Genomic DNA, 26,844 nt, shown 5'->3' with positions numbered 1-26,844 from the left:
CAAAGTTGATTATTTTAAACGTAAATTAATGAATTCTCAAATTCTCCAGGTTTCTAAGCTAATCAGGTATTTTCACTGTACCTGGGCAAAAATGCATCCGAATTCGTATTAAGTGGATTTGCAGGATGAAATCTAAATTTACCTCTTTCACTCTCATTTAAATCCTGAAAAACAAAATCAATAAAAATCTATACAAAATTATTAAACACTCAGGGAGGGTTTGACTACAGAGCGCAGGTTTAGAGCAGCGATTCCCGCAGTGTTCTGAAACTCAAAGCCAGTAACCAATGCCAATCGGTAACCCTTTCCATCCCTTAATTACAGGATAATAAAGGTAAAGAACAGGAGAGGATAAAAAAGGGTTACATTTCAAAAGAAAATATAAGTCTTAAAATGGAAAAGCCATCGGAACCTCACAACGCAGATGACGTTGGAAAAGAACAAACCCAGGTAGAGCGTGGAACTCTGCAGAACCACGTCGCGCTCCCGGACCCTGGCAGCAGACACTGGGAGGACTCCGCCTCCAGGAACAATCTCATTGGAGCGCACCTGCCCCTTTTCCGCATGCGCACAATGGGCAAACACTGCTGGCTCTTCTCGTCGCCTTTCCCACCCCCGAATTCCGAGCTCCGATTGGTTCGCTTCACGGGGCCGCCCCTTCGGTCCACCCAGTGTGGAAGCCGCCTCGGCGCTCCGCCCTCCCTACCGGCAGCGGGCCGTGGCGCAGCCTGTAAACCCCGGCGGCGTGTGGGGATGGCGGCGACGGCGGTCACGGCTGGCAGGCTACTGCGGCTCCGCGCGGCCGGGGCCGAGGGACACTGGCGTCGGCTGCGTGGCGCGGGGCTGCCGGGGGGCTTCCTGCAGCCCGCCTCGGCCGACGGGGATGCGGCCCAGAGGCGGCAGGTGGCTCACTTCACTTTCCAGCCTGACCCGGAGCCACTGGAGTACGGTGAGCTAGGGACTGCCCTGTCCGCTCCCGCGCTACCCAGACTCCCACGCCCGCGGGAGGTCATAACGGGTGCCGCCCTGCCTGTTCTGGGCGGGGTCCGTCGGGCTGACCTCCTTGCATCCCGGCATAATCCCTGCCCTGCCCTCCGGAGCCTTGTTCTACCTTAGGGTGTGACTGTGATTTCTTCCTTGCTCCATTTTTGTGACTGCTCAACCCTCGAGAGGCAGCCCCTCGGCACCCTCGAGATGGGTGACAAGGCACACCAGGTGTGCAAGGGCCTGGGGGTGGAGGGGTTGTGCCAGGGACAGCCTCCCTTTCTCCACTCTCTATCCTTGCTTTCCCAAGTGCCCCCCGCCCCGCAGAGTTGTCCCAGCTTGCCCATTGCTGGGCCACAAACTACAGGCATCGGTATGTTAAAAAAAAAAAAAAAGCGCCCCCCCCCCCCCGCTTTTTTTGCTTTAGTAGGTAAGAGAAAACGGAGGGACTAAAGTAACTGAATTGATTTCCCCAAGGTCACAGAACAGCTAATTCCTAGAGATGAGAAACATCCAGCTTCCTATCTGAGCCTAGTACTAAGCTTGTGCTGGGCTAGGCTGCCACTTAGCCAAGGAGGGGTAAGCGATGTAGGTGACAATGTAGGTGATGGGCAGAGGAAGCCTTCAAGTGCTTCCAACGGCAGCAGACACGTAGCACCTCTCACGCTTCACGGTATGACAGTTGCATGACATTTACGGTTTCTTCTGCGAGTTTTCTGTAATCTCCAACAGATCCAGTGTCTATCATCAGAACATTGGAAACAATGAGAAAACAGCTACCTTTTCCTTGGCTAATAACTTCTCACATGCTAGAGTTGACATTTTGGGAAGTGTGCCAGTATTTGCTTGTGAGTAATAAAAATGAACATTTATTGAGCACTTACCACAGGCAGGCATGGGCTGAGAAGTTTACATTCATCCTCTCATTTGATGCTTAGGACAACCTTAAGAGGTAGGTAATGTTGGTATTGCCATTTTTCAGTTAAGTTAAATGAGGTCTTGAGATGGTTTGTCCTGGATTACACAGTTAAGTTAGTGGTAGCATCAGCTTTGGAATCTAATTTTTCAGATTCCAGAGCTTCCATTCTAAACGATGTGCTAAACTGCATGTGGAAACTATTTACTAAGAGGTGTTCCGGTTTTGTGAAATAGTAGACACCATAAAGGCGAATAGCAACTTTTTCTATTCAACAAGATGGACCTCGAATTCTGTCTTCAGAGCAAAGAAACTTTAGCCCGATACTTGAGAAATAGAGCATAGGTCTTCTTAACCTCCTTCCATAATTACGAAATGACTAAAACTTGAGTAAAATGATAATAAAATATTTGTTCTTATTATAACAATAATAAAAGCATATCACAGATATTTTGGATAATAGAAAAAAGCAAAAAAAGAAAGTAATCTCACCACCCACCACTGTAAATATTGCTAATATTTTGGGGTGTATCCTTTAAGTATTTCCTTTCAGTTTAGTGGAATTAATGCATTCCACTAATAAAATGAGTGAAATAAAAGTTTCCCCTAATTGTAGTTTTAATACAGATACGATTTGCATTATTTAATCAGAAGCATTTTCCCATATTGTTATATAGTTTTTATAACCTTCTTTGGAAGAAGACATGTTCTGGGAATTCCCTGGGCGGTCCAGTGGTTAGGACTCCGTGTTTTCACTGCCCAGTGCCCAGGTTCTATCCCTGGTTGGGAGACTAAGATCCCACAAGCCATGTGGCGTGGCCAAAAAAAAAAAAAAAGACGTGTTCCGTCAAGCATTAACACTGTATAATTCCGTGGTTAAAATCTTGGCTCTAAAATCAGATTAGGCTAGGTTCCATCTTCACACTGTTACCTATAACTTTAAACTCATCACTTAGCCTCCATGAACCTCAATTTCTTTATAAGGAGTTAATAATATCTAATTTGGAAGGTTGTTATGAGGACTAAATAAGGATAACGTGCATAATGTACTTAACACAGTCTCTGACTACTAAGAAGCACTCGGTAAGTAAATGGAAACTTTTAATAATTACCTTTATGCTTTTGTTGTTACAGTTTTGCTGTGTTGTAAATAATGCAGATAGAAACATTTCAGGTATCTTTTACTGTATCTGAGATTATTTCTTTAGGATAAAGTCCCAGGGATGAGATTTCTGATTCGAAGATATGAACACTTTAATGGATTTTTAATGCATAGTTCAGATTACCAGCTCGTACTTCTATTTGCGGTGTGAGAGTGTGAGTACTGGGTGTCGTGCTAAAATCACAGGTGTACTGTGATTTGTAGTAAGAAATACATATTTGGTCTTTGTTCTGTTCCTGGCACAGAACTCTTGAAAATTCCCATGATGAGAGCAATAAAGGTGTCTTTAGTTATGTTACTGTTGACTTTTGGTAAGCCCCTAAGTCACCTAAGGATGGGGGCTGGTGACCCATGTGCTTAGAGGTTTGGAACTTTCCGTCCCACCCTTCTGACTTCTGGGGAGGGTAGGGGGACCTCCAGGTCAGTGGATTGCCAATGGCCAATTATTTAATCAATCATGCCTAGGGAAGTCTCTCTAAAACTTCAAAGGACAGGGTTCAGATGGCTTCGGAGAGGGAAATCCCTGGTGGTCCCATGGCTAGGACTCTTGCTTTCACTGCCAAGGGCCTGGGTTTGATCCCTGGTTGGGGAACTAAGATCCCACAAGCCGCGCAGTGTGGCCAAAAACAATAAAAATTAAAAATTAACCCTCCCCCCGCCCCAAACAGACAGCTTCTGAGAGAGTGGCATTCTCAGAGAGCAGGGAAGCGCCTCACCTTCTCCCACACACCTTGCTCTATGCAGCTCTTCCATCTGGCTGCTCCTGAGTTATATATAGTTTATTATAGTTATAATAAACCAGCGATCTAGTAAGTAAAATGTTTCTGGGTTCTGTGCACTGCTCTAGCAAATTAATCAAACCCAAGGAGGAGCTGTGGGAACCTCCCATCTTAAGCTGGTCAGTCAGAAGCACAGGTGACAGCCTCACTTGGTGTTGGCATCTGAATTGGGAGAGGGGCGGTCTTGTAGGGCTGAGCCCTTAATCTGTAGGAGTTGAGATGAATTATAGGACACCCAGCTGGTGTTGCAGACTTGCTTGGTGATGTGTTAAAAAGACACATGCACTTTGGAATTGGTGTCAGAATCGTATGTGCTCATGCGTGTGAATGTGACTGCAGCGTGCGCGCACACACACACACACACACACACACACTCGGGTATTTTGTGTATTTTAAAAATTGTACACGGGGTTATTTCTTCTCTCAGTGCTAATACTGTCTGCCATTCTTGAGCAGCTGCTGCGTTCCAGGTGTTGTGGTAGACATCAGTCTGTAATTCTCACAGTAACCTGTGAGCTGGAGAACATTATGCTCATTTTACAGATGAGAAAATTGAGGCGTAGAGATGTTGGTGGCCTGCCCGAGTCTGATAAGCAGCACAAGAATTTGAACCCAGATGTGTCTAATGCCAAAGTCTCCCACACGTACTGTTGTACATACTAATGAAGATACCTATTCTCTCTCTGCCTTTCTATGTTACTGTCTCTCTGCCTTTCATGCGTGCTACAGATAACTTTTATTCTTTTATTTTGGTTATTTTGACACATGAAAGGGACTCCTTAAATAGAGTGGTGGTCATGGTCAACTCTGAGAAGGTGACATTTAAGCTGCACGGTGAGGATTGATAAAGGAATCACCTCTGCAAGGACCAGAGTGGAAGTTTGTTTTCCAGGAAGAAACAAGGACAAGCAAGGGTGAAGGCCCTGAGGTGGGGTGAGATGTGCTGTAGGAGTCGAGAAGGCCACTGTGGTCGGGGATGTCCTGTGTACGGGACAGTAGGCAGCTTTCAGAGATCAACGGCATAATGAAGAATCTTTGTATTATGGGATGACGGCCTTCTTGCCAGTAGTAGAATTTTTAGGGCTGGGAACAGTGTAAGCAAAGAGAGGTTAGAAAGCATGGAGTTTATATGAGGAACAGGAAGTAGTGAGTTCATTTGGAGGAGAACGAAAATGGGTGGGAAACAAGTTAGGAAAAGTAAATGGAGGCCTCTAAAGCTAGAATAAAGGTTGGGGAGGAGAAAAGATTGAATATCTCTAACGTGCCTTTCACTGCGCCAGTGCATTATGTATAGGTTCAAATGTGGTTCTGTGGGCGGTGGAGGACCATTGACTGTTTTTAGGCAAGAAAGTGACCTGAGATGTCCTTGTGTTATATTACTGGGCAAGTTTATAGAATGGATTGGTGAAGGGAAGGTAAAGAGGCAGAGACATGCATCCGAGAGATATTGTAATTGTCCACATGAGAAGCTTCAACTTGGTGAGTGTCAGTGGAAATGGTTGCATGTGTGGGAGGCTCTGGCACCGTTTTGCACGCGGGGGCTCAGTCAGGGGAAGGTGTATCGAAGGTGACTTGACATTTTCAACCTGGGAGGCTGAAAGGATGGTCAAGTGGTGGTCGCACTGATAGAAATGAGGAATGGCAGAGGAGAAGCATGTTTTCAGAGAGGGAGAGGGTGACTTAAATTTTGGATGTGTTGAGATGTCTTAGTCCTTTTGGGCTGCTGTAACAAAAATGCCAATAGGGCTTCCCTGGCGGCGCAGTGGTTAAGAATCTGCCTGCCAATGCAGGGGACACGGGTTCGAGCCTTGGTCTGGGAAGATCCCACATGCTGCGGAGCAACTAAGCCCGTGGGCCACAGCTACTGAGCCTGCGCGTCTAGACCCTGTGCTCCACAACAATAGAAGCCACAACAATGAGAAGCCTGCGCACCGCGATGAAGAGTAGCCCCCGCTTGCTGCAACTAGAGAAAGCCTGTGCACAGAAACGAAGATCCAACACAGCCAAAAATAAATAAATTTATTTTAAAAAATGCCAATAGACTGGGTGGCTTATAAACAACAGAAATTTATTTCTTATAGTTCTGGAAGTCCAAGGTCACAGCACTGGCAGATGATTCATTGTCTGGTGAGGGTCTGCTTCCTGGTTCTTAGCCATCTTCTCACTGTGTCCTCACATAGTGGAAGGGGTGAGAGAGCTTTCTGGGGTCTCTTTTGTAAGTGCACTAATCCTCTTCATGAGGGCTCCACCCTCATGACATACTCACCTCCCAAAGGCCCCACATCCAAATACCATCACATTGGGAATTAAATTTCAACATCTGCATTTGGGGAGACACAAACATTCAGTCTCTAGCATTGGCAGTGTTGACGGAATAGAACACTATGAGTGAGGTAGGGTGGTCTGAGTTCTGATCTGGCACCAAAACAACTACGTCACAGGTAGAAACCCTTCGGGCCAGAGAATTCTCTCCAGGTCTCTTTTCCTCATCTTTTTTAGAATTGCCCTCAATGAATGTCCTTCCTCTTTTCTCTTCTTACTCTGTGTTTCCTGTGCCGACTGACTTTATCATTGCTCATCCAAACCTCTCGTGGTACCCCACAGAATGAAGATAACGATGAGAGCGGACACTTTGATCAGTGCTCACCGTGTGCCAGGTGCTATTCTGGGTGCCCTGCGTGTATCGATTCATTTAATCCTCAAGTAACAGTGCTGTGATAGAGAATTTGAGCCGCACTTTACAACTTAGCATTGTGACATTGGCCATGTGTATTAGTCTTCATAAGCTTTTTTTTCCTCATTTGCACTGCCTCAGAGCGTCGCTGGGGGCACTCAATAAGATAATCCATACAGTTACTGGTGCCTGACACCCATGGTGCTAGAAAGGTCTCCCTAATTAGGGGAGAGGGAAGGTAACTGGTGCAGAGTAGATGCTCCCTAAATATTGGGACATTTGATAGTAGTTATCTCATTGAATTCTCACAATAGCCCAATGGAAGCAGGATTTGGGGGATTAGATACGAAAAATGGATAAAAGGAAGACATTCAAGGATGCCTCCTTGGTTTCTGGCTTGGGCACCTGGGTGCCATCTAGTGTGGTTTTTAAAGTGGAAAGAGTGGTTTTGGGAGTGGACATCAATAATACCCACTAAATATTATTATCCCTGTTTTGTAGCGGAGGAAGCTGAATGTCGGTGGTTAAGTAACTTTCTCCAAGTCACATAGGGAGTAAGTGGCATATCGGATTCCAGGCCAGGTCTGCCTTATGGCAGTGTGTTCGCTCCCTTCATTACACTGTTGCTCCCCGAACTTCACATCCGGGCCTCTCCCTGACCCTGATTTCGGGCATTTTGTGAGTTTGTTTATTCGTTTATCCTATGCATTTAAATTTTCTCCCGGATGCCAAACTCTGTGGTACGTGCTTAAAGATATGAGTCTGGGCTTGTCCTCATGGGATCTGAAGTCTCATGGAGGAGATGGACAAAAAATAGCAAGCAAATGCACATTTAAATCAACCCCCATTGTAATAAATGGCCCGAAGGAAATGTTCAGGTGCTGGGAAGAGAAAAACAAAGATCTGGCAAGGGTCCTAAGAAGAGGTCACATTTAATGAAGCACTAAGGGGTCAGAAGGGAGCGACCAAGGAGGTGTGAAGAGGGTGCTGGGCAGAGGGCTCAACAGTGAAGGTCCTGAGGGGGCAGGGAGCCCGTGTTGGTGGCACTGAACTTTGGGGACAGTGGTGCAGAATGGGACTCACGGTGGGCAGGGACGAGATCGAGCAGGACCTGGTGGACGTGGTGAGAGGGGGGCTTTATTCCAGGAGCAGTCGGAGGCCTCTGACGGATTTTGAGCAGAGGAATAATGTGACTTGCTTTGTCTTTTAGGACTCATTATAGAGCTCTCTGATGAGTGATGTGGAGGCGTGAAGAGTAGAAATGAGGAAGCGGTACTGTGGCCTGAATGTTCATACACACCCTAAATTCATGTGTGGAAGCCCAGATCCCCAATCCTCAATGTGATGGTATTTGTAGGTGGGGCCATTGGGAGGTGATTAGGTCATGAGGGCGGAGCCTTCACGAATAGGATTAGAGCCTTTATAAACAGAGATGCAGAGAGATTATCTCTCTCTGTCCACCATGTGAGGATATAGCCAGAAGATGCAAGCCAGGAAGAGGGTCCTCACTGGGAACTCACCTTGATCTTGAACTTCCCAACCTCCAGAATGGTGAGAAGTCAATTTCTGTCGTTTAAACCATCCAAACTATGGTTTTATGGCATTTTGTTACAGCAGCCAGAGCTAAGACAGGCCACTAGGAGGTGGTTTCCTGAACAGGAAAGTGTTGGGAAGTTCTGGAAATAGGACACAGTCGTGCTGGATTTTAAGCTTTACTTTGGAAGTCATATATTTGGAAGTAGGATTTAGGGGATTAGATACGAAGAATGGATAAAAGGAAGACATTCAAGGATGCCTCCTTGGTTTCTGGCTTGGGCACCTGGGTGCCATCTAGTGCGGTTTTTAAAGTGGAAAGACTGGTTTTGGGAGTGGACATCAAGAGTTCAGTTCTGTGCTGGTTGAGTTAGAAAAGCCCAAGACACCCAAGTGGAGAACTGATGGCTGTTGGATATAAAAGCCAAGAGCACAGAGGAGAGGTCTGGATTGGAGAGACCCATTTGTGAGTAACCAGCAAAATAGATGGATTTAAGAATCATAGAGACTGAGTAGATTAGGGCCAGCAAAGGTAAGGGAAGCGCCACAGGTTGTCCTACCATGGGCATCATGCCTTGGCAGATGTTAGCATGAGCCCACCTCACCCTGAACTGTTAATTTCTTCCTTTTCGTGGATATGCAGTAACACGGGCACCTTCAAAAGGCATTTGCGTTTGGAGACCCTTCATTTACATTTCAATATAAAATGTTCTGTCCCTGTTACTTGGATTCTCCCTGAAACTTACTTTATGGGGTAGAGGTCGGGACACCCTTTAATAGGGGTTAGAATGGGGTACAGGTATATACGTGGCTCCTAGCAAAAGATTCCTGGAGAGTAGGGTATCCGGAGGGGTGGAAGAGGTTTTGCTGGGGGAAAACAGGTAGCTTCTTAGGCATCCTCCCATTTTACAGTGTGGTTCATGCCAGATTATGCCATGGAAATCATGCATTCGTCGTGCTTCAACAGGCGTGTACTGCCTGTCATGTGTGTGTCAGGCAGTGTGCTCAACGCGGGGGTTTCTAAGAGGCACACAATGAGGAGGGGCTGTGATACACAGGTCTCCACCAGGGACCAGGCAGCCCAGAGCAGAACCAGCGCTGGATGTGTTGGTGGAAGCTTCGTTTTCCGAAGTAGACCCTAATCCACGTCTTAGCTGTGTATTTATTTGTATTTGTTCGGGGTCTAAGTGTAGATACACTTACTGTCAGCATGGGCTGCTGATGACCGGGGTTATTTCTGGACGCTGCTCCTGGGGCACCTGTGTGACCCATTAAATCTCAGGTGCTCTAGCTCTGCTGATGGCCTCTCTCTCCCTTCAGTGCTACCCCATGCTGCATATGGAATGGTTACTCAGAATAACTGAGTACTGCTCATCAGACTGGTACTGCAGTCCTGCCTCTCCCCCACTCCCCTTGGCCTGGAATTTGTCTTTGAATTGTGACACTGGTAGGTTTTTTCCTATCCCATTCCTTTGTTTTAAAGTGGTTGATGAACAATTTGCTTTGTCTGTTTTTTAATTTTTTTTTTTTTTTTTTTGCGGTACTCGGGCCTCTCACTGCTGTGGCCCCTCCCATTGCGGAGCACAGGCTCTGGACGCGCAGGCTCAGCGGCCATGGCTCACGGGCCCAGCCGCTCCGCGGCATGTGGGATCTTCCCGGACCGGGGCACGAACCCATGTCCCCTGCATCGGCAGGTAGACTCTCAACCACTGCGCCACCAGGGAAGCCCTGTTTTTTAATTTTTAAGAAACAGCCTCATAGGTTTATTTGTTCAGCTGTTCACTCAACAAATATTTATTGAGCACCTATTGCATGTCAGATACTGTTGTAAGGGCTGAGCACATAGCTCTGATCAAAGGCAGTTAAGAACCCCTGCCCCCTTATGTTCTATTGTGTCCCTTACATCCCAGTAACATGCCACTTTGTCTTTGCAGCAATGATGATGACCTGGTTTTTAAAATTTTTTATTTAAAATTAAAATTTATTCTTTTCCATTATGGTTTATTACAGGATATTGGATATTGTTCCCTATGCTATACAGTAGGACCTTGTTGTTTATCTATTTTATATATAGTAGTTTGTATCTGCTGTCTACTCCTAATTTATCCCCCCCTCCACTTTGGTAACCATAAGTTTGTTTTCTTTGTGAGTCTATTTCTGTTTTGTAAATAAGTTCATTTGTAGCATATTTTAGATTCCACATATAACTGATAACATGTGATATTTGTCTTTCTCTTTCTGACTGACTTCACTTAGTATGATAATCTCTAGGTCGATCCATGTTGCTGAAAATGGCATTATTTCATTCTTTTTTATGGCTGAGTACTATTCCATTTTATATATGTACCACATCTTCTTTATCCATTCCTCTGTTGATGGGCATTCAGGTTGCTTCCATGTCTTGGCTGTTGTAAATAGTGCTGCTATGAACATTGGGGTGCCTGTATCTTTTCAAATTAGAGTTTTCTCTGGATGTATGCCCAGGAGTGGGATTGTAGGATCACATGGTAGTTCTGTTTTTAGTTTTTTAAGGAACCACTGTACTGTTCTCCATAGTGGCTGCACCAGTTTACATTCCCACCAACAGTGTAGGAGGGTTCCCTTTTCTCCACACCCTCTCCAGCACTTATTATTTTTTATTTTTATTTTTTTAACATCTTTATTGGGGTGTAATTGCTTTACAATAGTGTGTTAGTTTCTGATTTATAACAAAGTGAATCAGCTATACATATATATGTGCTCCCATGTGTCTTCCCTCTTGCGTCTCCCTCCCTCCCACTCTCCCCCTCCCACCCCTCCCAGCACTTATTATTTGTAGACTTTTTAATGATGGCCATTCTGACCGGTGTGAGGTAGTACCGCATTGTAGTTTTGATTTGCATTTCTCTAATAATTAGCGAAGTTGAGATCTTTTCATGTGCCTACTGGCCAGATGGTGACCTGGTTTTTCACAGTGTTCTACTTAGGACAGTTTTGAGTAAGCAGCTCAGTTCCAACCATAAAACCCCATTTTACCAATGGGTACCCTTTAGCTTGCATCCTTGGCTTGGGAAATTGCATGCTGTGTATATTTATGTTCATTTTGTTATAACTTTTTATCCTGGAAAAGAAGAGTCGTCAGTCTGGCTTTGAAATTTTGCAGCCAGTTATTGATACTGGTAACTGTGTGATTTGGCAACTGGGTTTAATAATTTTGTAGTGGTGTTCATAGACTTTTTTTTTTTTTCCCTTTTAAGGTCTTACCAGTGGCACAGCTTTGGTTAGACATGCTCCAGGTGTGCTTATCTTATCATGAGGGAACTTTAGGCATACTTTATCAATAGTTTTTGGTGTAACCCCCAGGAAAATAAGTAATTCTAAGGAAAATAAATATTTAAATGATGTTACCTCTGAATAACTTGTGATTTCTTCCAGACCCATCCATAAAATCACACTGCAAATTAAAAAAGAACCACAAGTAGATGTTGTTCTACTAAAAATTGTCACTTAAAGCTTTTAAAAGCATCTAGTGGAATAGCAGTTAATCACAAACCCCAAAATTCTGACTTTGTTTGAAAAAAAAAAGTATTCAGGAGGGAAAGATTATGTGTTCACGTGGAAATATAACCTTTAGATACCCTTACTTGTAAATTATTTTCATACAAGATGAACAAGTTCTTTGTGGTTATCAAGCAATACTTTTCAGATTCACTCTGTATGATTTTTATTATTAAAGTCTTTGCTTTCTCCTTACTGGAAACTTGCCAAGCAGCAGTGAGATGAGATGTCTTAGAGGCATTCAGTATTAATTCAAACGGTCAGCAGACTTGAAATAAGTACCAGTTTAGATGTTTAGGGAGTTTCATCCTCCCTAGAGTCTTAGCTATGAAAATCCTCATTAGATTTTCCTAGATAAAAATCTTACTTTAGGAAATGTATGAAAGAGGTGAAGGAGTGGGAATGTCATGGTGGTTGGGAAAATAGTTTACCCTAAATGATTATCATCTATGCTGGGCACCAGTCAACACTTCTAAGAGTTTTTATAGAATGGAGAAGGATTTAAGGAAAGTATCTATTAAATGGCTTAGCCTTTAAGAAAAATACATTATGAAGTAATAATGGACATGGGGTGTGATGGTGATATGACAATGATTTCTTGAATAAATTCCTATTCTCTACACCAGAAGTAAGAGTAGAACCAGGCTTTATTCTGGGCTCAGAGGGCAGCAGGGCAGATCTGACCGGCTATCGCCGAGACCTGTAGCCTGGGTATTAAACAGTGTGGAAGGGATCAGAGACAGGTGGGAGCCCAGAGCTGGATAGAGAATCAGAAGGCGGGGAAGATGGAAGGTTGCAGGTGTCCTAGGTCAGAGCCTGCTGTGGAGCCAGGGCACTCCAGGGATGGGCCTCCAGGAAAAGGATGGCTGATCAGTGTCTTGGCTGCAGGGTTGAAGGCAACAGCAGTCATGGTTGTGACCCACCCTGGGAATTAGACCTTGGCTTTTGGGATGCACAGGCCACTGGGGTTCACAGAGGTTAGATGGGCCAGTAGTCAGGGTAGGCAGCAGGTGTTGGAGGGGTTTGATATCAGCATGGCTATGGGTTAAGGTGCATGGATCAGGCAGTAACATGAAGACGGGTCCTGTGTATCAGAGAAGGTTCAGGCAGAAGCCTTTTCTGCTCTGAGTAGTGCTTTTGTGGATGATCTGACCTTACAGTTCTGGGACGATTGTGGGCACTGGGCAGCACCGAGGCTTAAACCAAAGCCCTAAAATCACGGTATTTCTGAATTCCAACATTTGGAACTTTATCACATAAAGCTTTATACCATTCAGAATAATGCCAAGGTCCAGATGAAGGCCACATTCACAGACCAGAGTCTGACAATTAATGCTAATATTCATTCAATGCTCACTGTCTCATGTACTGTTCTAAGTGCTTTACATGTATTGTTCCATTTAATCCTCTCAGCACCCCATTTAGGGAGATAGAGATTGGCTCACAGAGATTCTGCTTGAGCAATAAGAAATAGGAAGGGCCAAGCTGGTGTGCTTAGGCATGGGGTTATAGAATTCTCCATACACCAGCAGTTCTGGGCACTGAAGCTTTTTTAGCCTTCCTCACTGTTCTGTGGCCCATGACCATTTGTTCTTATTGGCACATTTAACACATGACATTGGTCACGTGTATTTGTTATGGCTTATGTTCCTAAGATTCATCCAGGGCGTCTTCCCAGACCACTACCACTCTGGCTGCTTCCCTTTTCTGACTTTCCATAGCTTTTATTTATTGTCTACACACATTCGTTCAACTTTGTCATGTTCCTTCCTCCTTTTTTTTATACTCGTTTTAAAATTGTTTAATATGTTTAAATTTTGCCTCCTCAACAAGTATCTTAAAGTTTGTATTACTTTTGTATCCTCTACAGAGCCTTCATCATTGTAAATAATTCAGTAAATTTGCGTAATATATTCTATACCTTTCTTTCTACCTTGACTTTATTTTTTTAAAATTTTATTTATTTTGTTAAATTAAAAAGTTAAATTTAATTTTTTTGGCTGCACTGGGTCTCGCTGCGTGTGGGCTTTCTCTAGTTACAGTGAGCAGGGTCTACTCTTCGTTGCAGTGCGTGGGCTTCTCATTGCGGTGGCTTCTCTTGTTGGGCAGCATGGGCTCTAGGTGCGTGGGCTTCAGTAATTGCAGCATGCGGGCTCAGTAGTTGCGGCACGTGGGTCCCAGAGCGTGTGGGCTTCAGTAGTTGTGGCACATGTTCTCAGTAGTTGTGGCACATGGTCTCAGTAGTTGTGGCTTGGCTCTTAGAGTACAGGCTCAGTAGTTGTGGCACACGGGCTTAGTTGCTGTGCGGCATGTGGGATCTTCCTGGACCAGGGCTTGAACCTGTGTCCCCTGCATTGGCAGGCGGATTCTTAACCACTGTGCCACTAGGGAAGTCCCATCTACCTTGACTTTAATTAAATTTTAATCAACAGTTAAGAAACTGGTTATTTTTTATATATGTTACAATACATGAATTTTTTTTTTTTTTAATTTTCACAGGGCAAACTCAGAAAATGAATCTCTTCCAGGCAGTAACAAGTGCCTTAGATAACTCACTGGCCAAAGACCCTACTGCAGGTAAACTTCCTTTGTGCTTGACTGTGGTAGTTGTGTTAATCAGAATTGAAGATTTGCTAGAAATAGTTGTCTGGAGCTCAATGGGTAACATTATATCTACTTGAAATTTTTAAAAGACCTGAACAAATGCTTAAGGCTAAATAATCAAATTATGATATCAAACACATTTTTTAATCCTCTTATTATGAATTAGTTCGCATGTATATCTGGCATCATTAAGTTAACTTTCTCCCACAGTATGTGTGGTCCTTATATTACATTAATAGCTTCTGGGTTTTTTGAATATGTACTGCTGTTTCTCTAGCATGTAGAAAAAAATGGAAAATACCACTTCGTTCAGCTATCTATTTATAAAATGAAGGTTTGATTCTGTGTGTGCTTTCCTTTGGGATACGTTGTCATTCAACTTGTAAGATTTTTTGGGAAATAACTGTAATATTTATAATTAACTTTATAAGTAACTTTATCGTATTAAATTAAGTTATTGATATAAAGCCAGTTGTCCCACTGTGTATTTTCTACATTTGACTGACTTGACTTCATATGTATATTTAGTGTACCTTGGGTTTCCACTTGGGAATCTCTGGTTTTAAGGTCAAGTGAAAAACAGGTTCATTTTTAGGAGGAAGTGAGAGCTGGACTAGTAGTTGGTTAGACCTTCCTTTGTTTTGAACGAGAATGACTGATATAGCCCCGTAGAGAAGGGTGAGTTATTTTCTTGAGGTCCGCGAAGCCGATGAGGTGCCTTAATGGGACTAGAATTCAGCTTTGTGGACACCCGTTGTTTGGTTCTCTTTGCCTTACTACGAGGCGCCCCTCAGTTTTCACCTATACTATTCTTTGCCTCGTTCCTTACATCCGTCATACTTGCCTCCTTTCTCTTTCACGCAATCTGCCACTTTCCTATTTGTCACTGTTCTCTCAGCTTGAAATGCTGTTTCTTTAGCTCTTCGATTGCTGACTCTCATTGTATGTCGTGTATTTAAAACAAAAACAACGACAACAACAAAAACAAAAACGCTGCTCAGGCACTCAGGAGCCTGGCGTGTGAGTCACAGGTCTGCCTCTTGCTTTCTGACTTGTTAAGTTACTTTACTACTTTTCTGGCCTCGTTTCCTTCATGGGTAAAGCAAGATGAGATTCCAGATCTGTGTTTCTTTCTCAACTGGGGATTTTAATCCCCCCTCCTCCCCTCACAGTTAATAATGTCTGGAGACAGACTTGAGGCTGTTACAGCTCTGTGTGGGGTCACTGTCATCCACTGGATAGAGACCCGGGGTGCTGCTCTGTGTCTGCAATGCACAGGACAGGCCACTATGACAAAAGAATTATCCAGTCCAAAGTGTCCCTGATGTCGAAATTGGGAAACCTTGATTTAGATCTGTGGTCCATTCCTGTTTTCTAATTGAAAATGTAAACATTTGAATTACTTATTTCTCATTGTTAGTATCATTTAGGGATTATTAAATACAATGTGTTTTTTAAACATTGTTTTTCAGTAATATTTGGTGAAGATGTTGCCTTTGGTGGAGTCTTTAGATGTACTGTTGGCTTGCGAGACAAGTATGGTAAGTTAGTATCTTTATATATGAACAGTATTCCTGTAGAACTTTTACTTAAAGATCTTGAAAATACAAAGTTTGCCTGTTGAAATGTTTGCCGTATCCTTATTGTACAGATGGGTTCCTTTCGTTTCCACGGCCACCCACAGACTCCTTTGGCTTAGATTTCTCCAAGCGTGTTCTAACTGTAGCTTCCCTCTGATCTAGTTCATATTATACATATTATAGATTCCAAAATAGTCTTCATTAAATACACTGTTTGTCATGTCCTTCATGCTCTGGGAATCTTTGACCTCTTATTGCCGTCTACCTTAGCCGATTTCTTTTGTTTTTTTAAAATTAACTAATTAATTAAATTTAGTTGGCTGCATCAGGTCTTAGTTGCGGCACATGGGATCTTTCATTGCAGCACGCGGGGTTCTCTCTAGTTGTGACGTGGGCTCAGTAGTTGCGGCCCATGGGCTTAGTTGCCCCGCGGCATGTGGAATCTTAGTTACCCGATTGGGGATCAAACCCACGTACCCTGCATTGGAAGGCAGATTCTTAGCCACTGGACCACCAGGAAAGCCCCAACCCCAAGAACATGGATTACTCTTTTTTGCTGTTTTTTTGTTTTGGCCACGCTGTGGGGCATGGAGGACCTTAGTTCCTCGACCAGGGATTGAACCCATGCCCTCTGCAGTGGGAGCACAGAGTCTTAACCACTGGACCGCCAGGGAAGTCCCCTACCTTAGCCCATTTCAGTCCCATTGCGTCTAGTTCAAGGTTCTGCCCTATTGGTCTCTGTTAATAGATTTCATCTTCTATTATCTGCAATAGGATTCTCCAGAGAAATTGAACCATTAGGATATATCTATGTGTGTATAGATATGTGTGTATATGTATTATATATCTGTATCTGTATCTATATTTATACTTATATCTATATTTATACCTATACTTATATCTATATTGAGAGAGAGAAAGTGAGAGAGAAAATGAGAAAGAGAGATTTATATTTTAAGGAACTGGCTTACACCATTGTGGAGCTTGCAAATCTGAAATCTGTAGGGCAAGCCAGCAGACTGGAAAACCAGGCAGGCTTTAGGACAAATGTTTTCTCATTTGGGAAACCTTAGTCTTTTCTTCTAAGGCCTTCAGGTGATTGGATGAAGCCCATGCACATTAAGAAGGATGAGCTGCTTTACTTAAAGTCTACTGATGTGAATGTTAATCACATCTAAAAATACCATCACAGCGATATCTTAGACTGGGATCTGACAGCCAGGCACCATCACCTTGCCAAGTGGACACCTGTCATTAACCATCACATTATCCTTCCACATGTTTCATCCCCACCAATCTGTGCCTTTTGCCTGGCATGTGATCCATTTCCGCCTATTGCTTTCACTCATTTCATTTGCCTCAGGCTTAAAACCATGACTTTGAGGTGCTTTGAGGTGACTTTGAGGTGCTTTGACCTTTCTTTTTTTTCCTCAGCTTTATCTAATGTGGAAATCAAAGCAGTTAAGTTTGGGGTGGAGTTGACATCTGCCTACTGTCTTACCTTTGCCGCTACCCTGTAAATCTCCCGTGTGCAGTAAGGAGTGAGGGGCCTTAAGATTTTTTTCTTTTTCTAATTGTTGTTCCTTCTTGTTGCACTCTTCTCTGAGGTTATACTTGCATCCAGGAAACCATAGTTGAATCCGGGAAATCAAGTGTCCCATCCCACTTAGCAGGAACTCTCAGGTTGTTCTTTTCTCTTCCTTTACAGCAGTTTCATTTTTCTGGGTCCTGTCCCTCTGCTTTCTCCTAGCTGTCTATTTTAACAGCTCTTTAGAGTTTGAGGTACTTGGACCAGTCTCAGCTATCTCAAACTATCTCAGTTCTCTCCAGCTAATTCTGACTCCTAGAGATTTTAGATCGTAAAAAAGAAATTAAAAACCTTGGGCTTCCCTGGTGGCGCAGTGGCTGAGAGTCCACCTGCCGATGCAGGGGACGCGGGTTCGTTCCCCGGTCCAGGAAGATCCCACATGCCGCGGAGCGGCTGGGCCCGTGAGCCATGGCCGCTGAGCCTGCGCTCCACAACGGGAGAGGCCACAACAGTGAGAGTCCCGTGCACCGCAAGAAAGAAACAAAACAAAACAAAACAAAACAAAACAAAAAAACCTTTATACATTCGATTTCAAAATGCATATGCATCGTAGAAAATTTGGAAGATGTAGAAAGGCGTAAAGAAGAAAATAAAAGTTGCTCAAACTACCAGAAGTAACCTAGAGAAAACCACTGTATGTATCTTGGTGTTGTATACACTTCTAGACATATTTGAATATATTTACATATATTAACTAATATTTAAAACATAGAACTATGCTTTTTTTTTCTTAGGATTTTCATCTCTGTTTACATTGCCCATCTGTTCTTGCATGCTGTCTACTCTATCCATTAGAGACCTTAGCATATTAATCATTTAAATTCCCAGTCTGATAATTCCAGCTTCCCTGCCGCGTCTGGTAATGATGCTTGCGCTATCTCTTCAAATGTGTCTTTTGCCTTTTGATGTGCCTTGTAATTTTTTTCTTGATAGCCAGACGTGATGCACTGGGTAACTGCTGTAAATAGGCCTTCAGGGATGTGGTGGTGAGGTGTGGGGAGAGGGCAAGTGTTCTATAATCCTAGGATGAGGTTTGTCTTTAGTGAGCCTGTGCCCCTGGACTGTGAACTTCACAAACATTTCTCAGTTTTTTCTCCCTGCCTCAGGTAGGACAGGGTGGCTAGAGTGAGCTGGAGTTGGGTATTTCCCTTCCCCCAGGTCAGTTAGGTTCTGATGATACCCAGTAGGTTGGGCTCTGGTTAACTAGTTTTATATGACTATTACTTAAGGAGGGAGTGCTCTGGCATATTTCAGAATGGTTGCTTGTTCACTTCCGTTGCTGGAAGCACGAGGGGATTTTCTCCGACATTTACTGTGGAAACCTGATTGAGCTCCTGGAGGTAAGCCTCACAGAATTGTGGGGAGCCCCTGTGACTTGGTCCCTGGAGGTTTTAACTCTCAGGCTTGTCCACACAGAACCTCCAGCAATTCAGCAGTTACAGCCCAGGTTTCCTGCCCCAGCTCTGGAAAGTTGAGATTCCCTGTATTCACCCATCCGTCTCTCCAGTCTTGGGGGCAGTGGTTTGCCCTATGTCCTCACCTCTCTAAGGATCCAAGAAGAGTTGTCGATTTTAGTCTGTTGAGCTTTTTACTTGTTAGGATGGAGTGGCGACTGCCAAGCTCCTTACATGTGGGACTGGAAACCAAAAGTTGGATTACACTTTTTAAAAAATAATTACTTAATTGTGTCTGCATTGGGTCTTCATTGCCGCGCACAGGCTTTCTCTACTTGTAGCGAGCGGGGGCTACTCTTCGTTGCACGGGCTTCTCATTGCGGTGGCTTCTCTTGTTGTGGAACATGGGCTCTAGGTGCACAGGCCTCCATAGTTGTGGCATGCGGGCTCAGTAGTTGTGGCTAGCTGGCTCTAGAGCACAAGCTCAGTAGTTGTGGCACATGGGCTTAGTTGCTGCACAGCATGTGGGATCTTCCTGGAGCAGGGCTTGAACCCGTGTCCCCTGCATTGGCAGGTGCAGTCTTAACCACTGAGCCACCAGGGAAGTCCCAGATTACACTTTTGTAACTATTCTTATCTGTATCTACGCTGAGCAGTTTCTAGCCCTCACTGTTTTGCCCTGCCTGAGCCAGCATGGTGGCATGCCACGTGCTTTACAAAGCTGGCAGGTCTTCTGTTGGCTTCTGCCCAGGTTCTCATCCACGACATTTCATTCCTGTCACCTGTGCTCACACACTAGCGACTTCCGAGTTTCTATCTCTGGTCTGGACCTCTGCTTGAGCTTCATCTCTGTGGATTCAGTCCCCCACCCCTCCACAGTCTTCTCCTCGGTGTTCGAGTCCTTTCAGGCTCAGCGTTTCCAAACTTTTCAAACTCAGCTGAATTTATTATATCCTCCAGCAAATCCATGCCTCCTACTACATTTCCTATCTTGGTGAGTATACCACCATTCACTTCTCTCTTTCTCATTCTCCATGTCCAGTCAGGTCCTACAATTTTATCTTCAGAGTTTGTCTTTTTTTCTTTTTCAATTTAGAATGTTACTTTTACATTTTTTAAAAAAATGAATGTATTTATTTATTATTTGGCTGTGTTGGGTCTTCATTGCTATGTGCGGGCTTTCTCTAGTTGCGGCGAGCAGGGGCTACTCTTTGTTGCAGTGCGTGGGCTTCTCATTGTGGTGGTTTCTCATTGTTGCAGAGCACGGGCTCTAGAGTGCAGGCTCAGTAGTTGTGGCGCACGGGCTTAGTTGCTCTGAGGCTTGTGGGGTCTTCCCGGACCAGGGCTTGAACCCGTGTCTCCTGCATTGGCAGGTGGATTCTTAACCACTGCACTACCAGCAAAGTTCCTAGAATGTTACTTTTAAAATTTTATTTTTTACTTTATTATTTTTTTATTGAAGTATAGTTGACCTACAATGTTGTGTTAGTTTCAGGTGTACAGCAAACTGATTCAGTTACACATATATATATGTGTAAAAAATATATATATTCTTTTCAGATTCTTTTTCAGATTCTTTTCCCTTACAAGTTATTACAAAATATTGAATATAGCTCCCTGTGTAGAGTTTGTCTTTAATATGGCCTCTCCTTTCCGTTCTCACTGCCCTGGAGTTTCCTTTCAGATCCCTAATCATCCCTGCTCGGACAGTTTCACTGCTTTTCTTAGTAATCGCCCTCCCTTCAGTCACTGCCTGTTGCCAGTGTGATCATGCTGAAATGCACATTTCTTGGCAGAATATGCAAAAGACTTTGAGATCTGCTCCCTCCCTACATACCTGGCCTCATTCACTTTATTCATTAATATTGAATTATGGGACGTTTTCCCTAAGCCCTTGTGTTTTTCATCTCTCTTCCTTTGCACATGCTATTTGGATCTCTCTTCCCCATCTGATTCCCTGGGAAACTCCTATTTTACCTTCAGTCACTACTTTATCACTGTCCAGATTTTACATCTTTTACATATTGCAAATTATGTTGTAATTGTCTTCCCACGAGATCTCTGTACCAGACAACTTCTCAAAGGAAATAGACATTTAAATCGTGGGTTCATCCCTAGCTCCTAATATAGCATCATGCAGTACTTATTGAGTGAATGTTGTTGAGTGTATTTACCCCTCACTCTGTCACCAACACAGTGGCTGCTGCCTCTGAAAGGGGGTTTCCTTATCTCCCTTTAGTGATTTTTAATTGGTCTGATTTTCTTTAAAAAGAGCTTAAAACAGGGAGAAACTAGCTCTCACTAGAAAAAGTCCACTGCTCATAGAAGGTGCTGGAAGATTTATGTCTGCATGACAAAGGGTTGGGCTAATTAACAGCTGATTAATTCTTAGCTTTATTGTCAGCAGCTGTTGAGAATTTTTACACTAGCTTTAGGACTATGAATTCAAATTTTGAATAATTCCAGGATGATCAGTACGAACAATGAAATCACCACCACTTTCTCTAAGAGGAAATGAGCTTCCGTTTTCAGGAGTGAAGAATCAAGGAAATGCTGAAGAGAAATCTATCCAAACAGAACTTTTTGTATATTTAAGAAATAACACATCTTTTAAAAATAATGCTCTGCTCTTTCGAGTATAGGCTGGGAATTTTAAGCTATGCACAAGCATGCTTGGCTTGGTAGTCTCTTTTTGAAGTTAAAAAAATTTGTATTTACTTAACTTAAAAAAGTTGAAGTATAGCTGATTTACAATATTGTGTTAGTTTCAGGTGTACAGCAGAGTGGTTCCGTTGTACATATTTATATGTACAAATCTATTTTTTTGATTCTTTTTCATTATAGTTTATTAAAAGATATTCAGTATAGTTCCCTGTGCTATACAGTAAATCCTTGTTGTTTAAAGACTTTGTATTGAAAAGAATGAAAAAGATTATGCTGATATAGTTGAATACATTGCACTGAATGACATAGCAAGCAAACCTCTTGTGAGCGATTGATTCACTTTCTGGGGAGAGCTGGATGTTGAGAAGCGCTCAGCCAGTAGGTGGCAGCCTACACTTTGAAATGAGACTGTCTCGGTTGGCCTTGTATCAGTACTCTGGAACTGCAGAGAGAAGGGTTTTAAATTCCACCAGAAGGGAGAATTTGAAGGATTGCAGGTTACTGACATAATATTGTGACGCTGAATACTACTTAATATTAAAAAGAAGGAACTGACTCGTTAGGGACAATTCTATTAAAAAAAAAGTAGGGGAGGTAGACCCCTTTTGTACCCCAGGTAATACAGATGAGCTGAGTTTAGCGTCACCGAACTGCGTTTCTCCTTCCTTGTCCTTTGACAGAACAAAGTAAAGAGAGTGCTGGGAAATTGAAAGTAGAAGAGCGTAACCGCATAAACACATGGCATTTTTAACCTTTTTAGGGGAGGGGATCCCTTGGTCAGGAGCAATGGTGGGGACTGGAGGTAGTTCTAGGGGAGCAGGGGATGGGGGAGGGCCATTAACGGCAGTTGATTTTGAGGGTAGGGTATGATTTTATGTTGAATTCCACACATCCTTTCATTTATGTAAGTCACTGAGACGGAGTCTGCGCGTCATGTACAAAATCTGCCCTCATTATTGTCATTCTCTGTATGAGGCAGTGTTTGTGTAGGTTTTATTCACGTAAGACTTTGGTGTGTCAGGTTCAGGGCACGTTTTTATTTAACACTACCCTGTACTGCAGGGAATGTGGCTGGGCTGTGGTCCCCAAGGCGGTATTTTGTTCCACTTATTGGAGGAAACTCAGGTGAGAAAAGGAACAGCAGAGGCTTTGCTGAATTAATCTACAGGCCTAAACGTCTGCCTTTTCATGGGATTTGATGTTTTTCCATTACTCTCTTCATTCCTGTCCACCACGACTGTGACCTGTCGTAGCAGCTTGGGAAAACGAATATAACCACTTACTTGTTTTCTTATGTAAACATCAGAGAAATTGTAAAACCAGATACTTTAAGACTCTGAATTCAGGAAGGAAAACTAGGACAAGCATGTGGAGAAGGCGAGCTTTTGTCTGTAATGTGCCAATATTTGGGAGTTGACTTTGGGCCCCAGTATCCTTATCAGTAAAGTGAAAGTACACGTTTAGGTATTCTTTATGCTTTTATCTTTTTAAAAAAGAGGAGCACATTTGCTTTATGCTTTAATTTCCTTTACATTTAGAGGTTTTATGAATATAACAATTGTTATGTCATCTTAGAACCATGGGCTACTTTAGGCACTTAATTTTCTCTCTCTTTTTTTTTCAATTTTATTGGAGTATAGTTGATTTACAGTGTTGTGTTAGTTTCAGGTGTACGGTGATTCAGTTATACATATACATATATTCATTATTTTTCAGATTCTTTTCCCATATAGGTTATTACAGAATATTGAGTAGAGTTCCCTGTGCTATACAGTAGGTCCTTATTGGCTATCTATTTTAATATATAGTAGAGTGTTTCTTAATTTTCTCTTAAGAAATCCCTTTTCCAGTGTGATACGTTTTAAATGTGGAGGCTGAAGGCAAAATCTTTTGACAAGTCTTATAGTTTCACCAGAATTAGGAAATGAACATCTTCAACAGGAAAAGTGACCTTGCATTATATGTTCCTCCAACAAAGAAAGGGTTACTTGAGTAATAAACATACTCTTGTATTTTCTGTCAGGTTCCACTGAATAATGGTAACGTGTGAGATGGGGTTTGGCCTCTGGGCAGTTGAAACTAATTTTAGTGAAAAAAAAAAAAACCAACAAAAAAACTTGGTAAACTAATGATAGTTCTTCAGGAAAAGGTTTATTTCCCCTATGGAAGTATATACATTTATGACTTCAGGGCAAATTGAATACCAGATATAGATTGTAAGATACCTAACTCTTCCATGAATTTGGAGTAAAAACAGGAATTCATAAGATGGTGTAAACTTTTTTTCTAATATGCTTAAAAAGTATTTTAAAAGGCTTGAGAGTAGCTGTGTTTTTCTTTCTTCTTAAAAGTCAGTCACTTTAAATTACTCCTGTTATTATAAGTCCCCTTTGTTTACTGAAAGTACACATGTGGGAAAACTAGTTAAAGAACATGTTAAAATGCCTTTCTTTTCATCCAGTTGAAGGAGTTACCCTCAAAAATGGGATGGAGATATTATTGGCATATACTTTATATTAGTTTCCCTTATATGTTGCTTTAATGTCCTTTTGTGAATTTTCACTGCAAAAAAAAAAAACCAGTTTTAGAATCTGCTAAAATTAGAATTGGTACAGACAGTCACTGTATTTCAATTTCTTTAAAAATCAAACTGAGTATCCTCACAGTAGGCATGTTGACGAGTGGCTTAAAAATTACATTTAAGAGAGTAAGGTATTTATTTTGTAGGGTATCAGGGCTGGAGAGAAATTGAGTATATATCTAGTCCAGCAATTCTCAACTAGGGGTGGTTTTGCTCTTCTGGGGGCATTTGGCCACGTCTAGAGCCATTTCTGGTTGTCACAACGGGGGGTTGCCACTGGTACGCAGTGGGTAGAGGTCAGAGATGCTGATAACTATCCTTTGGTACAGAGGGCAACCCTCCAAACAAAGAATGATCTGACCCCAAATGTCAATAGCTCTGAGGTTGAGAAGCCTTGATCTACTTCTTCTCCACATAATGTAGAAACTGAAGTTCTGAGAGGTTAGATGTTATCAAGTTGCCCAGCGGCAAGTAGGCGAGCCAGACCCAGAAGCCAATTCTAAGCTTTTGGTACTACATTGTTTTTCCTTCTTATTTTATAAATGAGTAACTCATTGATATAAAAACATGAGAAATATAAGGAATGTATAAGGAATTTTAATAAAGCTCAGGGGTTTTGATTATTCATGAGGTAAAAGCAGCTAGTCATCGATAACCCATATTAAAAAGTTTTTAACGATTCCTTTTGTGACTCTTGTGAACAAGGTTTTTGATTAGTGCATTAAGTTGTTCTGAGGTGGCAGCTGTTGCTTTGACTTTTTTTTTTCCTTGGTTGATTAAATAATAAAGGTTAGAGCTGCCAACAGGTGTTCTCTTTGACATTTTAAGCATCAGAGTGTAATGACCTTAAGCCAGTTTTTCTCAACCTTATTTGGCAATGGCAGGCATTTAAAATGATCAGATGTGAGCACCAGCAGGGACTTAGGAGATGGGCTTGGGCTAAAGTAGACCAGGAGAAATAGGAATATAGACCATTCTTGTCAGAAAGTATAAAATTGATTCATGTATCTTTTTAAACATCATAATTAAGAATTTGAAAGATGAAACTATATCAAGAGCAACATAGATTAAGAGAGAGTAAAAGGTCTCTTATTTTATATTTTCACTGTCAAGTATGATATATCTCATCTGTCCATTTGATATTAGGGATGTTATCTCTATGTTAGCATCCAAAATCTGGTGCTGGGTCATAAAAAAATCCTCTTCTAGACCGGTACTTTTTTTTTAAAAAAAATTTATTATTTATAAATTTATTTAATTTTGGCTGTGTTGGGTCTTTGCTGCTGTGTGCGGGCTTTCTCTAGTTGTGGCAAGCAGGGGCTACTCTTTGTCGCGGTGCACGGGCTTCTCATTGCGGTGGCTTCTCTTGTTGCGGAGCACGGGCTCTAGGCACACGGGCCTCAGTAGTTGTGGCACGTGGGCTCAGTAGTTGTGGCTCGCGGGCTCTAGAGCGCAGGCTCAGTAGTTGTGGCGCACGGGCTTAGTTGCTCCACGGCATGTGGGATCTTCCCGGACCAGGGCTCGAACCCGTGTCCCCTGTATCTGTAGGCGGACTCTCAACCACTGCGCCTCCGGGGAAGCCCTAGACCGGTACTTTTAACAGAGGGAAAAACACAAACTTTTTTCTTCAGCATTTCCTGGATTTGGAGGCACTGGACATTTTTAATTGTTTTAGTTGGGACAGCTCACTTTCTAATATTTATACATTGAAGCAAGCGATTTTTTTTAACTTTACTTTTCATGGGTTCAGAATTGTTGCTCATTTGATTCAAGTCTGACTTTTGAATTATAAGCCTTTTCTTTTTAGATCCCAGAAATGATCAGGGGCAGAAGGGAGCCAGTATAACCATTTTCACGTGGGCAGTTCAGATTGCTCAATATCTGGGAATCCCTGGATTCTCCCACTCTCTTTTGTTCATCTTAAGGAAACATCACAAACGCATTAAATCACAACTGAGAAAGAACTGCCCTTTCTTCTAAAAGTAGCGTGGCTGGTGGCACGGCAGCTATATGGCAGCTTAACTTTTACAGGCTTGGGTATCGAGCTGTTGTTGCTGCTTACCTGTCTCAGGAGGTTTGAGGCCAAATGTGTAGGTTATTACATAGCTAGGCAGTCTGTGCTTCGATTCTAACTTGGACTTCCACTGGTTAGCGCCTTGCATGCAGTTATAAAGTCACAGAGTATTAGATTCACGAGGAGCAATGATTTTCTAGTCAAGCTGGGAGTAGCCAGTAGAAACAGCCCCGCGTGGAGGACAGCATTCATTGCCATTTGCGAGATCCTTGTGGAGCGAGGCCTCCTATGTCAAGCCATAGAGGTGGGAGCCCAGTGCTTTGTTTTCTGTTCCTGTTGAGTGGAGGGTTCTCAGTTGCTTAGATTGGCAGAGGGGATGGGGGATCAGTTAGGTAAATGTTGGTGAGTGTCACGTGCTAAGGAATCACTTGGGAAACCTGTTGCACAAAAAGGTTTTGGTTTCCCACTGAGCAGCTACACCCAAAGGCAGCTTCAGCAATGAAATGCCTGACCTTCTCTAGGGGCATCCTGTCAGCCCTCTCCCCCTGAGGGCCTCTGGCCACCAGCCAGAAGTGGTGGCATGGGGCCAGCCTTAAAATTAGCCAATAGATTCTTTTTCTGTAGCTTTGGCTTCTGGACACTTAAGCAGAGTTGGTAATAAGAGATTTCTCCTTATCTCTGTTTCTGGGCAGGCTGTTCCTTTTAATCCTTGTCTTTTTCTCTTCTGGTTGCTGCCAGCTTGGAGTCCAGCAGAAACAAAGAAACTTGTTTCTAAGCCAAAAGGGAACACACGCGAACACAATATTACATTCTTAATTAATCGAGAATCTGTAG

The 26,844-nt window shown here is 42.9% G+C and overlaps 1 protein-coding gene across 5 annotated transcripts in view; it reads left to right on the top strand.

Annotated features, from left to right (window-relative positions):
• Window positions 1-710: 710 nt before the first annotated feature.
• BCKDHB (branched chain keto acid dehydrogenase E1 subunit beta) overlaps window positions 711-26,844 on the top strand; it is a 295,144-nt gene continuing 269,010 nt past the window's right edge. For 2 of the 5 annotated variants that reach the window (XR_004352541.1, XM_032651312.1), the window contains exons 1-3: window positions 716-949; window positions 14,085-14,162; window positions 15,662-15,730. Coding sequence is in view for 4 of the 5 variants with exons in the window: in XM_032651312.1 (XP_032507203.1) it covers window positions 754-949; window positions 14,085-14,162; window positions 15,662-15,730 (343 nt within the window). In the remaining variant the exon portion in view is untranslated. Of the gene's footprint in view, window positions 950-14,084; window positions 14,163-15,661; window positions 15,731-26,844 lie in introns of all 5 variants that reach the window. The other 3 variants (XM_032651313.1, XM_032651315.1, XM_032651314.1) reach the window with 3 other exon arrangements.

The sequence above is a fragment of the Phocoena sinus genome, chromosome 12 (assembly GCF_008692025.1).
Source record: "Phocoena sinus isolate mPhoSin1 chromosome 12, mPhoSin1.pri, whole genome shotgun sequence".
In the NCBI taxonomy this organism is placed as follows: Eukaryota; Metazoa; Chordata; class Mammalia; order Artiodactyla; family Phocoenidae; genus Phocoena; species Phocoena sinus.
The sequence above is the reverse complement of the archived record's forward strand: the minus strand, read 5'-3'. Positions and strand labels throughout refer to the sequence as shown.